Source organism: Physella acuta, unplaced genomic scaffold (assembly GCF_028476545.2).
Source record: "Physella acuta isolate Inbredline_101_S28 unplaced genomic scaffold, ASM2847654v3 ptg000606l, whole genome shotgun sequence".
Classification (NCBI taxonomy): domain Eukaryota; kingdom Metazoa; phylum Mollusca; class Gastropoda; family Physidae; genus Physella; species Physella acuta.
In genome coordinates this window covers 65,001-81,865 of record NW_026732125.1, presented here as the reverse complement: position 1 = coordinate 81,865, position 16,865 = coordinate 65,001, and the positions used below count along the sequence as shown (strand labels likewise).

Genomic DNA, 16,865 nt, shown 5'->3' with positions numbered 1-16,865 from the left:
TGCAGGAGGTAGCAGTGCACTCTTAATAAACATTTAACACAAGCTCCGATTAAAATGCAACTTCAGTTTGATTTTGTGTAAAAAGATAATTGTTCCTATTGAAAGTCTTACTTTATAAGCAGGAATGAAAGAATGGATAACGAAAGCCCAATGATGGACAGACTGAGCCCAATAATGGAGATGATACTTAGTGCCAGCTGATTCTCTTGGTCCATGCTCTCTTGATCATTGAAGCTCTAAATACACACAAATTTAATGCTAAATTATAGAAGTGTTGAACAATATATTTGAAAAATCTATACATAAAAAAGCGATTGTTCTAAGGAAATAAATTAAATGACTTTGTTGTTGTATTATTTGTATAACTATAAAATATGTTTATATATATATATATATATATATATACATATATATATATATATATATATATATATATATATATATACATATTTATATATATATATATATACATATATATATACATATACATATATATATATATATATATATACATATTTATATATATATATATATATACATATATATATACATATATATATACATATATATATATATACATATATAAGTATATATATATATATATATATATATATATATATATATAAGTATATATATATATATATTACATATATATATATATATATTACATATATATATATATATATTACATATATATATATATATATTACATATATATATATATTACATATATATATATATATATTACATATATATATATATATATATATATATATATATATATATATATATATATATATATATATATATACATATATATATATATATACTTATATATTATACATATATGTAAATATTACCAAGAGAACAGCAAAGTTGGTGAGGTGGTCACACACACATATGTCCCTGCCCTCTATTGTCTGCTGGTACATACATCCGTCACTGCTCCAACCCCCTGCACCAGAGTTCTCAGTGAATGACCAGTACACACAGGTGGTCAGATTGGTCCTAGCTTTTGGTGGCAGTTGTTGAGAGGGTAAAAATACAGTGGTCACATTGTATGGGCTCAGGTCAGAAATTTGTTGGCTGTCCAACAGAATCTGTATGTGATGGAGTAAATGAAATCACATCGATTGACTAAATATTACTAATATAAATATAAATATATATATATACATACATACATTATATATATATATATATATATTTTTTTTTTTTTAATTAGTGATATATGTTAATTTTAAAAATCAATGCTAAGCATGTACAGCTCATAAACTGAATCTTTTGTAATATTCTACTTCTAGAAGAAGATATGTTTATTTACAGTTTTTTGTTCCTTATTCCAGTGTTTGTTTTGATTTATGTTACTTATTACTTTAATTACAGATCTTGTTTTATATTGATTTTTAAAAAGAAAATAATACATAATAAACAGCAAAACACAAATATAGTTATAACAAAAATATATTTTATCAGAGGCCCTTGGCTGTTGCTCTGTCAGCCCTCCACCCATTACCCTCCATAAAATGCTAATACAACATTTGCATAGTCTTATATTGTTTTTATTTTGAAAAGGCTAGTTTACCTGTGCTGCTATAACTTTACTGTTAAGTGTTCTGTTGTTGTTGTCTTGGATGCTTGTAAAAAGCGTTGTGTCTTTATACACATTCATTGACAGTCTTAGTGATGAGCCATTGGCTTGAAATTGCTGTAATAGAAATTATTGTTTTATTAGAAATGTTGAGCCATTGGTTTGAGACTAATACGAAATTTATTTTTATTTGAAATAATTCAATATGGAGTAAATATTATAAAATATCTACAAAATTTTCTTTTTAAAAAAGACTGCATTACTAAAATAAAATATTTTATACCTCAATGAACTCTCTTGGCAATATTATAGCCACTTCCGCTGCGTTGTAGTGTAGGTTCTCTTTAGTGAACAAAGAGATGAGCTCACCTGCTGATAAAACAGCTGTTTCACCTCCAGACAGGACCTGTTATATCCAGATATACCAAGTTCTTTTTAATAACGCATAGTTATATATCAGAAATAGTGAATAATATTTAATAAATAGATTTAGTGTTTTGTTTGGAAGTTTTAAAAGTTTTGTTTTTTCAAAGAGAAATTTGTTAAGTTATTAAGCTAAAAGAAAACAAATCAAAATAACAACTAAAAAAAAATGAATAAAAAATAAAATGAAAAACATAGTGTTAAAAGCAAATGATTAATGTTAACTCCTAGTAACAAACCTTTAAACCAATAATGGTTGTCAAATTTTTAGCATTTGCAAAGTCCCAAACATCTAAACCTAATCCCCCAGATATCAATCTCTGATGATGAAGACCACCTTCAGTTTGTGAGGCAATTTGTTTTCCAAGGTGGTCCATGCTTTTGAGTAATCTGAAGTTTAATTTGGAAATGTTTACTGTATATATTTAGCTTGACATTTGAATAAGTATTTTATAATTAATTTAAGAAGTCTATTTTGAAAAATTTAAATGTAAATTAAAATAAATTATTTTTATTACTTTAATCTACCTTATTCTAGTTTCAAAACTATAATAATTAATAGCAAAACTAGGAATGTGAAAACTAAAAATTCACTAGAATTTAAATATAGTGTACTTTTGAAAATATTTTCTGTACAGAAAGCAAACACCAGACATTGTTCATAAAATGTTTTGCCAAAGATCAATCAAAAACATATACATTAACTAAAGAAGATTATGTAGTGGGTATAGTAATTATTGTATCTGCTAGTTGCTCACAAAAGTATAGAGTTTTAAAAGGATCTGATTCAAGAACTACAAGTACTTCAAATAAGATAGCCAGTGTACGATATGCAGGCCTACAGTAAATGCATTGTATACCTTTGAAGAGGCAATGAAAGTAACTAACTATATTCAATCAAATTAATTAAATGTTTTTGAAAACTTTACAGGTCACAATAGTAAGCCCACTTAGTAATATTTTAAGCAAACTAGGAGTTCATATTTTAACCTTTTAACCATTTCACACCATGGTTTATCTAGAAAAACAGTAGTAAGGTTAGAGTTACCAATTTTTTTTAGTATATTTAACTAGCTTGCTTTGATATAGCCTGTATATTTGAAAAAGAAAAGTAAAAAATTTAATTCATGTAAAATAAAATGACTCACCTATTTGTGGCATTGCCTATCTGGTTTGATTCTTGCAGTAGATTTCTGGAAAAACGTTTCAAATTGGATACCATGTCCATAATGCCTTGCACTGTGTCTGATGATAGATTAGCTACCTGTGTGCTCTTCTGTAAGATGTCAGCTAGATACACGATGTCAATGGAAGTTGTTGTGCCATTTTTAAGTACACTCGTCAAGTTTTTCACAGCATCAATGATAGTTGTAACATTGATAGATGTAATGTTTTGCTGAAAAAAAAGAGAACACAATTTTATATTTATTTTGAAATAACTGAATAATAGCTCTAAGAAAAACATAAAAAATAATGCATGAATTATTTACAATTTGAAAATATGTTTTGACAATAGAAAAACAATGGAATGTGAAAAAATTAATTTTGTTCAAACTTTCCAGACAAATTAATCTCCAGTGTCCTTGAAAGAATATCAGGTTTAAGTCTAATTAAAGCTACTGATCAGGCTTTAATGCAAATATTTTTAGTAAGAGCTTAATCGGTGTCAACTTCATTAATAAAGAATTGCTAAAAAGTGGTAAATAAAACATAAAATAATTTATAGTAATAAGGTTTTAACTACATTCAAAATAAAAAAATTAAATATCATTTGATTTCTTCAGTAAAAGCATTGGTAGCTAAAATATGTAAGATATCTCAAGAGTGACCAAAGCTTTTATTAAAGATTGAAAGAAAGCAAATTAATTTTAATGGACTTTTTATTTTCTTATTTTCAGTGCATCAAAAAAGTTTAATATTATAAAAGTTTTAAATATTTATTTTATTAATAAGGTATTTTATCAAATAAATAGGTAAAAAATATTTGACAAATATATACACAATAAGTGAGCAGAAGATATAACAATAAATACCACAAGAAAGATTACCTAGCTTACCTGTGAGACAGTTTCCAAAATGTGGGTAATATTAGTCTTGTTTTGTAAAACCCTTGAGTAGTCACAAAGGGGGTTAACTCTGATTTTACTCCAAGACAATCCAACTTTTTTATTTCCATTACACCTCACTGTTAGGATAGGCTGTCCATCTACACAAAATGATTACAAATACTTTCAAACCTTTAGAAGAAACAAAAATGTAAAGAAAAAAATATTGTATAGTATATTTAACAAGTTTGAATTACCTTGGGCACAGAGCTGGGCACTTGACCAGACAGTGCCAATCCTGGACCGAGGCAGTGTGACATTTAAACCAACGGCATCAGCTTGAATTGAGGTGTTCCAGCACCAGTCAATGCTGAACACTTGAACTGAGCCCACATCAAAGTAACTTAGATTTCCCTTGAGCTTTGTAAAAAGATTACATTAACATGCATACATGTGTTTATTTGTGTATACGTGTATGTATATAAACACAAGCTCATATTGAAATACACACATAAGTACTCAGACATATAGGTGACATATAGACATATAAATACACACAAACACAAACATATATATATATATATATATATATATACACACACACACAAACATTATATATATATATATATATATATATATATATATATATATATATATATATATATATATATATATATATATATATATATATATTCTTTTTCTTCAGTTACCATTTTAATAGAAGACTCTAATGCATTCACAGTCTTATCATAGTTTGCTTTTGATAAGTTATTTATTGTAAAGTTATTTGGTATTGTCCTTTTTACATAGAAAATGAAAGTAGGATTTTCATTATCAGCTCTGAAAAAAAAAAGGAAAAAAGAATTGATCAGCATTAATATTATTTTTTTTGTTCAGATTATATACAAATGTACACACCCCATTTAACACCTGATACATATATATTATTAATATATAATATATATTAATCAATATATTAATGATACTTACATAAACAGTTTAGGTACTGGTGTAAAGCCTGTTGCAGTTGTTATTCTTTGTAAACTTGTAGTTATTTCATTCAGGTTTAGCCTTATATTTTCATTGAACCCATAGTAAGCGTCACTTGTAAACCAGTTGTCAATTAAAGTGGCTTTGTGCAGCATCCATGCCACGCGAGTTGTGTAATCATACGTCTTGTTTAGTGGTATGTGGACAGCGTATATCTCCTGATCTGTAATCAAGCATGCAATGATACTTACAATGTTCAGACTTATGTTTTTGAGACCAGTGAATAAAAATTCACAAGACAGTGGATTGGTCTGTAAAAAGTAATTGTCCTTTTGCTTGGATAGTTTCCATCCAACAGAGATAGAAAGGGAAAAAATGTATCTGATTCAGTAGTAAAATTTTATTATAAAAGTTTACACAGCAGTACAGCCGTGAATGACCTGATGTCGTTTTAGCCAATTTCCATCCATCTTTTAATTGTAGCAGATTATCACAAAGTCATTGTACATTTAAGTTAAAAATACTTTTAGCTTGTTAAGTTTTGTTTTTAATCCATCCCATTTTGTAGACTTGTAAAAATTAATTAGATGCTTTTTAGTGTGCTGTGTTTGAATGGTAAGAGTGGACAACAGACTCAACAATGAACTCATGCTTTTAAAAAGTAGGCTATATTTTGCATGAAAAATTACACTCTACCTGAATAATATTTGAACTAAAGTTAACTAAGTTAATAAATATGTTAATGAATAAATTTAGTTTGTTAACCAACATTTTGATGATGTTTTGATGTATATGATATTTAATACAATCCCATTCAGATTAATTCTGAATAATGATTAAAATTGTCATAAATATCTTCTTACCTCATAATCACCAAATCCCCTATAATTTAATTGATTATCTACTGTATGTGTATATTGCACATATTGCCATGTTATTAAAAGCTGTGTCTATAGGTCTGACACTATCTCTTCATATGCCAAGGTCACAGAAACAAGTGAACTCTACTTCACTTGCCCTATAAACCAGGCAGGTTTGAAAGGGAACTTTACTTGCTTACTATTGGTCTGAATAAGAAGGTTAAATAAAAACCTACCAATCAGACGAATAAAAACACTATTTGACTTTAACACCCTGTTATCATTAGCATCATTGATCTCACAGCGGTAGTAAATATTTCCTTGGTCAGTGGGATATACATCTCCCTGAAATTTAAAGAGAAATCCTAAATACAAAAAAATGCTAAGTTTGTAAAATTGTTTTATTCATAGAAAAAAATAATTTGTTTTAAAAAAGCTTAGAAGTTTTATATTCCCACTACATGATAAATAATGCAAATATTCAGTGGTTAGAGTGAGTAGGATATCTGTGAGTTCACTCATCTCTGACTGGTACCTGACTTCAGTTGGGAAAAGTAAAGATGATGAGGCATAGTGTTGACTATACATGCTCGTGTATAGAGATCTGGGTAAAATATGAACTATATGTCATCTGGGATATGGATGATTTGGTCAATAGGTAATTTAACTTATTTTTTTACATCATTGCACAGCAGTGAAAATCTGTTGTCCATTGAGCCGCAAGCTCTTCAATATCATTAACACAAGATAGGTGATTGAACCGTTTAATATAGGCCTACAATGTAGTTTAAATACCAAGAAAGGATTAAACATAGTGGAAAAATTGTCTCACATTATTGCGATACAGCTGAATCTCATGTAGAGTCTGATTAACACCAGATGAGGTTTGAACAGGTATTTGATTGGCATATATAACAACAGTCTGGAAAGGCTGCAAATGTTCATTAAAATAGAATTAAAATATATTAATAAAATGGTTTATTTTAACCATGAAGTACAGAGTTAGTATTAATGATGCATTAAATTTGTAAAAAATCATGTGTTGAAGTAAAATATTTCAGACTTCCCTCTTGCTCTGAAAAAAGGCGTTTACTTGGCAAATAATTTATAAAACCAATAGATTTAAAAAAATTTATTCTCAAATCAAAATGACATAATATAAATGTAAATATATATATGTATATATATATATATTATATTATATTATATATATATATACACACACATATATGTGTATGTGGTGAATGAGTGTATGTATATATGTGTATGTGTGTATATATATATATATATATATATATATATATATATATATATATATATATATATATATATACACATATTTATATACACAAACACATATATGTATATGTGGTAAATGAGTATATTGTGCATGCTTATGCACTTGTGTATGCATATTGTTAACGGTGTGTATATGTAGTCTATGAAGGTTACTATTTGTATGTATATTTATCATCCATATGTATATTTACATATTGAATTTAAAACAAACCATTCCTTCACAATGATAAAGTTGTGACTATACTACACTACACTACTGATTCAAGCTACTTACAGGCTGCAGTGGAGCAGTAACACAGTACAACCTCACTGCGGGTGTTGTTTGTCTGACTGGGTTGATGTTGAGGTAATAGCTTGACGGCATTTGGATTTCATTGTCCACTTTAATAATGTTAGACCGAGGACTGTCAAACTTTAATCTTGGGACTGGCGTTTCTATTAAAAAATACAAACCAAATTCTGTTAGATTTATGTTCTACCAAAAATAAATACTATTGGCAGGAAAGCAGAGTTTCTTCAAGAAATTCTTTTCAGGAGGGTTTGGGGGGGGGGGGGGGGGGCACTCAAAACTTTAGAGAAGGCATACTTCAAATTTCTGTGGGGGTGGCCTGTGGTAAAAGTAATCTATACACTTATCTATACATTTTCTATGTAAATTATATGTTTTCATTTTCTCAGAGGTGGGGCTTGAGGCCAATATGCTTGAGGAAGGGGAGTTTAAGTGGCCATCCTCAAAGAGTTTTCTGAAAGAAACTAGAGAAAGGTTGCGCAAGTCCAAGTTGACACCTGACTTTGTGATGTCTCTTTCTAAATCCTACACTTAATAAAGAACAGCCATTGTATCAGATGAAAGTATAGTTAGAAAATAAAGCAGGAAACAACATCAAAGTGTTTTACCTGGTAGAATTTTTGCGACTTGGCACAGGACAAGTAAGTCTTGGTCACATGGCCAGGAGGTGAAGGTCACTGTGTATGCCTGAAGAAAAATGTAGATCTCAGTTGTTTCTTTTAACATACACGAAATATGAATTGTAAACAGATCTGTTTACAAACACAATTCCCAATGAAGCAACAAACACTGACTTAACTCCAATTTCCATAATTGAGGCGAATTTTAAACAAATTTAACACATTATCTTTTTCCTTCAATTTTAACAAAAATAACCAATCATAAGTCGTTTCCATAAAAATCAGTTGAGGATATCTACTTTCAGTGTTTCTTCCAGATTTTTTTCTACGGGGGGGGGGGGGGGGGCACTTGAAATTTTCGGGGGGGGGGGAGACTTTCTTCAGGGGGGACGGGACACTGTTAAAAGTATATATTTTCTATATAAATTATATAAATTTCATTTCATTCGGGGGGGGGGGGGCAAAGCCCCCTTCCCCCCAAAGAGATACCTGGAAGAAACTCTGTTTACTTTATTTCACAAACTAATTAATTACCCCTTGTTTGTCCACAAATCGGGCGGCCACACACTTGTCTTTGAGACCGTCCACCCAGAACAGCAAGGACTCCAGATCACCGCTGAAGGAGACCTGTTGTTCAGTGTAGTCAGAGAACGCTGTAGTCCCCACATACTTGTTGAGCAGGGCTATCTGACCGCTTGTTGACAGACTAGACAATAAGACATGGGTATGAAATCAGCAGTCAATTAGTTTTAAAAATGGTAATATTGATATATTTAAAAAGATATAAAATAATGTAAATAGAAAATATTGATTAAAGACCATAATAGATGTTTCACTGTCTCTCTCTCTCTCCCCTCTCTCTCTCTCTCTCTCTCTCTCTCTCTCTCTCTCTCTATATATATATATATATATATATATATATATATATATATATATATATATATATATATATACATATATATAAACTCTCCACTGACATCTCACTGTACTGCAACGTTTTATTGACACAATGATACAGTCACTCCCGCCTTAGTTTTTGGATTACCTCCCCCTCCCCCCCCCCACCACCACTTAAAACATTTTATTAAGATCCGCACCTCCTCTTGAAGAAAAATATCTAAAAGAAATCCTGAACAAAATTCTTAGAAAACTCCATTATCATCTTGTTACTTAAATAGCGCAGTCTCCTAGAATTTATTGAGTTTTTTTTTTTAAAGAGATTGATGACGACACTTAACCCTTCTCCACCTGCAGTTGTTGTATTTATAGTCAATATGACGTATAAGCCCAGATTTATTTGAATAGAAACAGAAAGACTACCTGAAGGTTTTCCCGCCTGACAGCTTAGCAAGGCAGGTGTCGTCACTTCCGTTTACATTGGACACTTTGTTAGAAATGTAAAACTCCGTCAGGATGTAGTCGTTACTTAGAACAACCACACCCTCTCTGGCTGGAAAAAAAAAGAAAAAAAGAAAAGATGTGTAAATTTACTCAGTACTCCGAGTCACGTGACATCCGGCCTACTTAAACGAGGGGAAAAACTAACAAAAGGATTTATTTTGAGATAATAAAACTGAATCGATCTTAACATTTATAGATACATTTTTTAGTCCGCAAACGATGTGAACGTTTAAAAACAGTTTTACATTTCCCCTTACATCGGCATAAAAGATCAGCCTCCCAGCTTTCCCAGTAAAACTTCATCCCCGTAAAACATCATCCCCGTAAAACATCATCCCAGTAAAACATCATCCCAATAAAACATCATCCCAGTAAAACATCATCCCAGTAAAACATCATCCCAGTAAAACATCATCCCAGTAAAACATCATCCCAGTAAAACATCATCCCAGTAAAACATCCCAGTAAAACATCATCCCAGTAAAACATCATCCCAGTAAAACATCATCCCAGCTTAGCATAGCACACCCCCACCCTCAAAATTTGCTATTTTTAAAAAGAAAGCAATTTCTTTTTAAAATATTAACTTCGTTCAAAATTCAGTCGTCTATCTATACTGTTAAGTTTTTATTACAATTTTCACAAAACATGTTTAAATAGATGCTAAACAACGGCTAAAATTCAGTTTCAAGCATTTCCTTTTAAAACACAAAATACAAATCATCACACTTTCTGAACCTCTCAGACCTCTCTTGTCACATATTGTCACAAAAATTCGACCCCCGACCCCTTATTTTATGACTTGATGGACGACCCATCCCCAATCCGAATACAATAATTCTAACAGGTAATTCCCGGTTTTAGTTCTTTAACCACCACTTCTTATTTGTCTCTCGTCCTACATCTTCACAAAACTTCTAAAGGCCTTAGTGGTTCAACTATTTTTAGCTCTTGCTAATTTTTTTTTTTTTTACTTTTTCTTATATACGAAGTATAGAGAAAGTCTTGTGATCGTGCAAAAAAAAAAAAAAAAAAAAAAAAAAAAAAAAAAAAAAAAAAAAAGATCAAATAGAAAAAAAAATCGAATGTTTGCAAATCTTGACGTTTGTAGAAAAATTAGGGGGAATCACTCCCGGTTTATTTTTAAATGTACACAAACCTGTAGGGTAGACCGGGAAGTCACCTTGAATTCCACGAAAGATGCAAACAAAGTTGAGGCTTTCTGTGCAGGCGGTGAATCTATTGAGGTAGGTGGCAGTGCAACCGATCTCTCCTAGACTGGGAAAACGTAAAGGGACGTCAGCGAGACGAATATGACGGGATAGATGCAACATGTTAAAAAACGTGAAATATGCTTTCGTTACAATTTCTTAGTTACTAAAAAGGTTTAAATATAATTATCTGATATTTAACAATGTTTTATCCTTTCTTTTACGGACGCAATATGAAGTTGATATAAAAAAAGACATGTCAGCATTCAGATAATGAGCTTTTGTTAAAACGATAATTTTAAGATATTTCAACAAAGTTATATCACAATGCCAGCCGATATCTAGAAAATTCCAACAACGGCTCAAGTTGGACACCAAGGGAAAGGTAAAAGTAAATGTCAGGGGAATGGAGGGTTCTTAACCTTTTAGGAGGTACCGAACCCCACTAGTTTTATAAGGGGGTGGAGCACCGAACTCAGCTTAATTTTCTGTTGTTTTTTTTTCCGATTTTTAATTAATTATTTCTAAACATTAACATCTTATAAACCAAATACCGTTATCATTTTAACTGAAAATTAACATTTTCTGACATATTTTTGCATTTGAAGAAGGTATGTGTGTCTGGAAAAATAAAAATTTACGCAAAATGGCCCTATGTAAACATGCCTGTAGATTTGTACCTAAGCGACAAAGCCTAGCATGCCTGCAATCGCTCATTTAATCGTCTACACTGACAAGATGCGATTGTGAATCATAAGTCGGGTGTTTGCCTGGACCCCAGCCGAACCCCTGAGATTGACTCACGTAACCCTTAGGGTTCGATGGAACCCATTTTACGAACCACTGATCTAGGGAGACATGGAGACATACAGCTGAGAAAAGTTATCAAGAAACATTGTGGCTTGACACATTCGGATAGAATTGGAAAAAAAACTTTCCGAGGACAGTCTATTAGTTCACTGACAGGGGTGGGGTTGGGAGTGGAGGAAAGTATAAATTGGTGACGGGGGGGGGGGATCTAGGGCATGGTAGGGAGTGGAGGGAAGTATAAATTGGTGACGGGGGGGGCGGGGGGAATCTGGCCTTTTGCAGAGATGTGTGACAATAAGGGGCGGGGTGCAAATCTTTGTCTTTTATTATTACTGAAAATGGGAGGCGTGGTTGTGTATGAGTTGATGCAGATGGGTCGATGCAGAAGGGTTGATGCATATAGCTGATGCAGATGGGTCGATGCAGAAGGGTTGATGCAGATAGCTGATGCAGATGGGTTGATGCAGATGGGTTGATGCAGATGGGTTGATGCAGATGGGTTGATGCAGATGGGTTGATGCAGATGGGTTGATGCAGATGGGTTGATGCAGATGGGTTGATGCAGATGGGTTGATGCAGATTGATGCAAAAAGGGTAAATGACATTACCCCCTGTCAATTACCCACTGAAATTCCCCTCCACGAAGTCATTCACTGTCAATTACCCCCCCCCCCTACCCCCCCCCCCCCCCTAGCCCCACATGCTGAAGAGCCCTAACCCCAAAACCCAACCACAAACCTAAAACCATCCCTAACCCCAACATCAATCCTAATCTTAACTCTAAACTTACATCTAACTATATCACTAGCTCTAATTCTAACCATTATTTATTCATAACTGGATGGGGGTAATTGACGGGGGTGGGGGGGGGGAGAGTGATATACCTGGGGGGGGGGGGGTAAATGCTCCGGGGGTAATGTCGTGGGGGAAATGTCAGAAGGGTAATAGACGGGGAGGGGGGAGTAATGTCCGGCACCCATGCAAAAGATACATCCGAAACCTAGCATGTAATTACACGTAGACAGTAATCCAAAGCAGCCAAAATTAATTAAGAAACGTAAACAGAAGTATGAAGGACAACACCATCATTTATTTAACCATGTGGTTTTTTTTAAAACTGGTAAAACTAGCAAATCTACTCACATATTTGGGTTACAGGTGTAGACCAAACTCACGCAGTCCCCGTCGTAGGTTGAATTTTGCAGCCAGCCGTTGTCTTCCATAAAGCCACTTTAAAAGAAAAGAATTAACATTTACACAACGTAACTAGTGGTCCATATTTCTATTTTTAGAACAGTCACGTGCAATATCATTAAAGGTTAACGCCCCTTTAAAAAAAAATTAACATTTACACAACGTAACTAATGGTCCATATTTCTATTTTTAGAACAGTCACGTGCAATATCATTAAAGGTTAACGCCCCTTTAAAAAAATTAACATTTACACAACGTAACTAATGGTCCATATTTCTATTTTTAGAACAGTCACGTGCAATATCATTAAAGGTTAACGCCCCTTTAAAAAAATTAACATTTACACAACGTAACTAATGGTCCATATTTCTATTTTTAGAACAGTCACGTGCAATATCATTAAAGGTTAACGCCCCTTTAAAAAAAGAACTAACATTTACACAACGTAACTAATGGTCCATAATTCTATGTTTAGAACAGTCATGTGCAATATCATTAAAGGTTAACGCCCCTTTAAAAAAAGAACTAACATTTACACAACGTAACTAATGGTCCATAATTCTATGTTTAAGGCTAATCGATACTTATCTTATACATTAATGTAGACCTACCTATAGGGAGCCGTGAAGTTGTCGGCCAAAAGACGATATTCATCTATATGGGTACCAGACCAAACAGTCAGCAACTCTGGAAAAAAAAGTTGTTGACACTGTTCTATGTTGAAGCGAGGTTTGTTTACAATTTTTGTTTGTATCTGAGTATGGGCGGCAGGGGGGGGGGGGGGGTCGTCAGCAGGGGGAGACGATGAACATTTGTGAAGAAGGGATACAGGTAAATATCGTAAAACATTGTGACTTAATTTGTGGGGAAAAAACGAAAGTTACATATAAAACGATTGGGGACAGGCGGGACAGGCACGTTTAACCTTTAATAGTCTGTATGGGGTTGGGTGATGATAATTTTATTGTAGATTGTAGTGTAGAGCAACGCTATTACAAAACTGATTTCCAATATTCTTTTTTTCCCCATTATTTTTTTCTAAGTAGAATGGTATCATAAGTAAGTGGGTCCCACATAGTTAACAGTTAAGTTTAATCACACAATGTATCTGTAGTGAATCTATATATATAAAAAGCAATGTATGTGTGTTTGTGTGTGGGTGTGTGTGTGTTTGTCCTTTATGCATTACTACACCTCTCATCACATTGCCGTGAAACTTTGGGAAGTTGTTGAGAATATTCCTGGGGAGGTTTCTGCGAAAAAAAAAAATTTCAAATTCGCAGGGGTGGCGCCCCGGCAGGGCGCGATTTGTTTTTCTCTATATACCGTATATAAAAATAAAAGTCGATTTTGGTTTGGCATCGTTCATCCGATAGCCATGAGACTTTGGGGAGTTCATTATACCACTCTAGGGAAGGGTTCTGTAAAAAAAATAATTTTTAATTTCGCAAGGGCGGCGCCACGGGAGGGTCCGATTTTTCTCTATATACGGTATATAAAAATAAAAGTCTATTCCGGTTTTACACCTTTCATCCGATCGCCATCAAACTTTGGGAAATTGATAAGAACACCCCAGGGAAGGGTTCTGTAAAAAAATAATTTTCAATTTCGCAAGGGCGGCGCCACGGGAGGGTCCGATTTTTCTCTATTTACGGTATATAAAAGGAATAAAAGTGAATTGCAGTGACACCGTTTATCCGATAGGCATGAGACTTTGGGGAGTTCATTATAAAACTCTAGGAAGGGTTCTGTAAAAAAAAAAATTAATTTCGCAAGGGCGGCGCCACGGGAGGGTCCGATTTTTTCTCTATATACGGTATATAAAAATAAAAGTCTATTCCGGTTTACACCTTTCATCCGATCGCCATCAAACTTTGGGAAATTGATAAGAACACCCCAGGGAAGGGTTCTGTAAAAAAATAATTTTCAATTTCGCAAGGGCGGCGCCACGGGAGGGTCCGATTTTTCTCTATATACGGTATATAAAAATAATAAAAGTGAATTGCAGTAACACCGTTCATCCGATAGGCATGAAACTTTGGGGAGTTCATTATAAAACTCTAGGGAAGGGTTCTGTAAAAAAAAAATTAATTTCGCAAGGGCGGCGCCACGGGAGGGTCCGATTTTTCTCTATATACGGTATATAAAAATAATAAAAGTGAATTGCAGTAACACCGTTCATCCGATAGGCATGAAACTTTGGGGAGTTCATTATAAAACTCTAGGGAAGGGTTCTGTAAAAAAATATTTTTTAATTTCGCAAGGGCGGCGCCACGGGAGGGTGCGATTTTTCTCTATATACGGTATATAAAAATAATAAAAGTGAATTGCCGTGACACCTTTCACACGATCGCCATGAAACTTTAGTAAGTTGTTGACAATATTCTTGGGAAGGTTTCTGCGAAAAAAAAAATTTCAAATTCGCAGGGGTGGCGCCCCGACAGGGCGCGATTTGCTTTTTTCTATATACGGTATATAAAAACAAAAGTCGATTTTGGTTTAGCATCGTTCATCCGATAGTCATGAGACTTTAGGGAGTTCATTATACCACTCTAGGGAAGGGTTCTGTAAAAAAATTCATTTTTAATTTCGCAAGGGCGGCGCCAAGGGAGGTTCCGATTTTTCTCTATATACGGTATATAAAAATAATAAAAGTGAATTGCAGTGAGTTCATCCGATAGGCATGAAACTTTAGTAAGTTGTTGACAATATTCCTGGGGAGGTTTCTGCGAAAAAAAATATTTCAAATTCGCAGGGGTGGCGCCCCGAAAGGGCGCGATTTGCTTTTTTTTCTATATACGGTATATAAAAATGAAAGTCGATTTTAGTTTAGCATCGTTCATCCGATAGTCATGAGACTTTAGGGAGTTCATTATACCACTCTAGGGAAGGGTTCTGTAAAAAAAAATTAATTACGCAAGGGCGGCGCCACGGGAGGGTCAGATTTTTTTCTATGTACGGTATATAAAAATAATAAAAGTGAATTGCAGTGACACCGTTTATCCGATAGGCATGAAACTTTGGGGAGTTCATTATAAAACTCTAGGGAAGGGTTCTGTAAAAAAATCATTTTTAATTTCGTAAGCCAGTCAGAAATTGAGATCGAGCGTCTAATAATAGACCATTAGTAACGCTAGCATATTGCATCAGTCACACTGATGTTTAAAACACGTTAAATACTTTTTTTACGTGTTAAAGAAAACAATCCGGTTCATTTGTGTCGCTTTAGCGAATGACGAAATCTGCATCATTATTAACAGGATGCTATTTGGCACGATGGCGCCTGTTAGTTTTAAGGAGCCAGGGGTCGTACGCCGCGCATATGCGGTAGTCTAATCGGGGGTTGGGCCCTGAGAGCGCCCCTGTACGTCTCTGACACATGGGCGGTCACCGAAGTGTGTTCTAACATTATTTCGGTGAGTGATTAATGTACACTCAATGTTTACATGCTGTAGTGTAGGTAAACCCGTGTCCCGATATTTATGATTTAAGCGCAGGCATTGTTTACATTTAAATAACTCACTTTTAGAAAAGACGGTCACGCGTCTTAGAACATATGTTTGGTAACGTGTTGCTGAAATCATTCTAATACATTTCGTCAAACTTACTTCTATCCCCGCGGCAACGCGCGGGGGACGGGTACGCTAGTATTTAATATTTTAAGACGCCATATTAGGTTTGGGCGTGGCTTAAGATGAGGAGGGTCGATGGCCTACGCCTAGAAATATTACCCGTAAATGGCGTCACACTTTTTGGTGATTTCCCCCCTCCCCTCACCTCCCCTAAGAATACTGGTGATCAAATATAAACGGTTGAATGGCAATAGAGCAATACCTTGTCGTATTAAGTTTTTAAAAATTTATTTTATAAGCATCGTATTTAGGCCAGAACTAGAACTGGTTAGCGAATGGGCTGGGATCTAGGATTGAGTCCTAACTAGGTGTAGCTTCAAGGTTCAGTGATAGCTGGATTAGGTTTTATTGGATTATCGCTATTGTTACGAAGATGTTTGCCAAACGCAAGTAGGTCTACAGGAACTCCGTTTCATTCAACAACGACAGAGGAGTACTTTTGTTTACCAGTAGATCTAGATGCTGAAATCAGGTTGGGGTTGGGGTGGGGTTGTAAGTGG

The 16,865-nt window shown here is 33.8% G+C and overlaps 1 protein-coding gene and 1 long non-coding RNA gene across 2 annotated transcripts in view; both read right to left on the bottom strand.

The window, feature by feature from the left end:
- Positions 1-107: 107 nt before the first annotated feature.
- On the bottom strand, positions 108-13,141 carry LOC131947752 (uncharacterized). Its single transcript, XM_059309043.1, has 18 exons — positions 12,683-13,141; positions 10,678-10,796; positions 9,438-9,567; positions 8,652-8,823; positions 8,106-8,184; positions 7,483-7,643; positions 6,742-6,840; positions 6,146-6,254; positions 5,050-5,272; positions 4,770-4,899; positions 4,317-4,479; positions 4,072-4,220; positions 3,163-3,410; positions 2,254-2,404; positions 1,875-1,997; positions 1,586-1,708; positions 861-1,100; positions 108-236 (listed from the first exon to the last, which is right to left on the bottom strand). Exons 1-18 carry the CDS (start codon positions 12,760-12,762, stop codon positions 108-110), a joined length of 2,628 nt encoding a protein of 875 aa, XP_059165026.1. The 5' UTR covers positions 12,763-13,141.
- A 202-nt stretch (positions 13,142-13,343) lies between these two features.
- LOC131947762 (uncharacterized) overlaps positions 13,344-16,865 on the bottom strand; it is an 8,257-nt gene continuing 4,735 nt past the window's right edge. The window contains exon 3 of the long non-coding RNA XR_009387921.1: positions 13,344-13,420. This is a non-coding gene — a long non-coding RNA (uncharacterized LOC131947762). The remainder of the gene's footprint in view (positions 13,421-16,865) is intronic.

Bases quoted from the DNA above. Each gene is read 5' to 3' on its own strand.
- LOC131947752 (XM_059309043.1), bottom strand. From the start codon at position 12,762: ATGGAAGACAACGGCTGGCTGCAAAATTCAACCTACGACGGGGACTGC. The intron at 3,411-4,071 runs GTAAGCTAGGTA...CTTTTTTTTCAG, and splicing joins TTTTGGAAACTGTCTCACAG to CAAAACATTACATCTATCAA. The intron at 237-860 runs GTAATATTTACA...GTGTGTATTTAG, and splicing joins CCAACTTTGCTGTTCTCTTG to AGCTTCAATGATCAAGAGAG.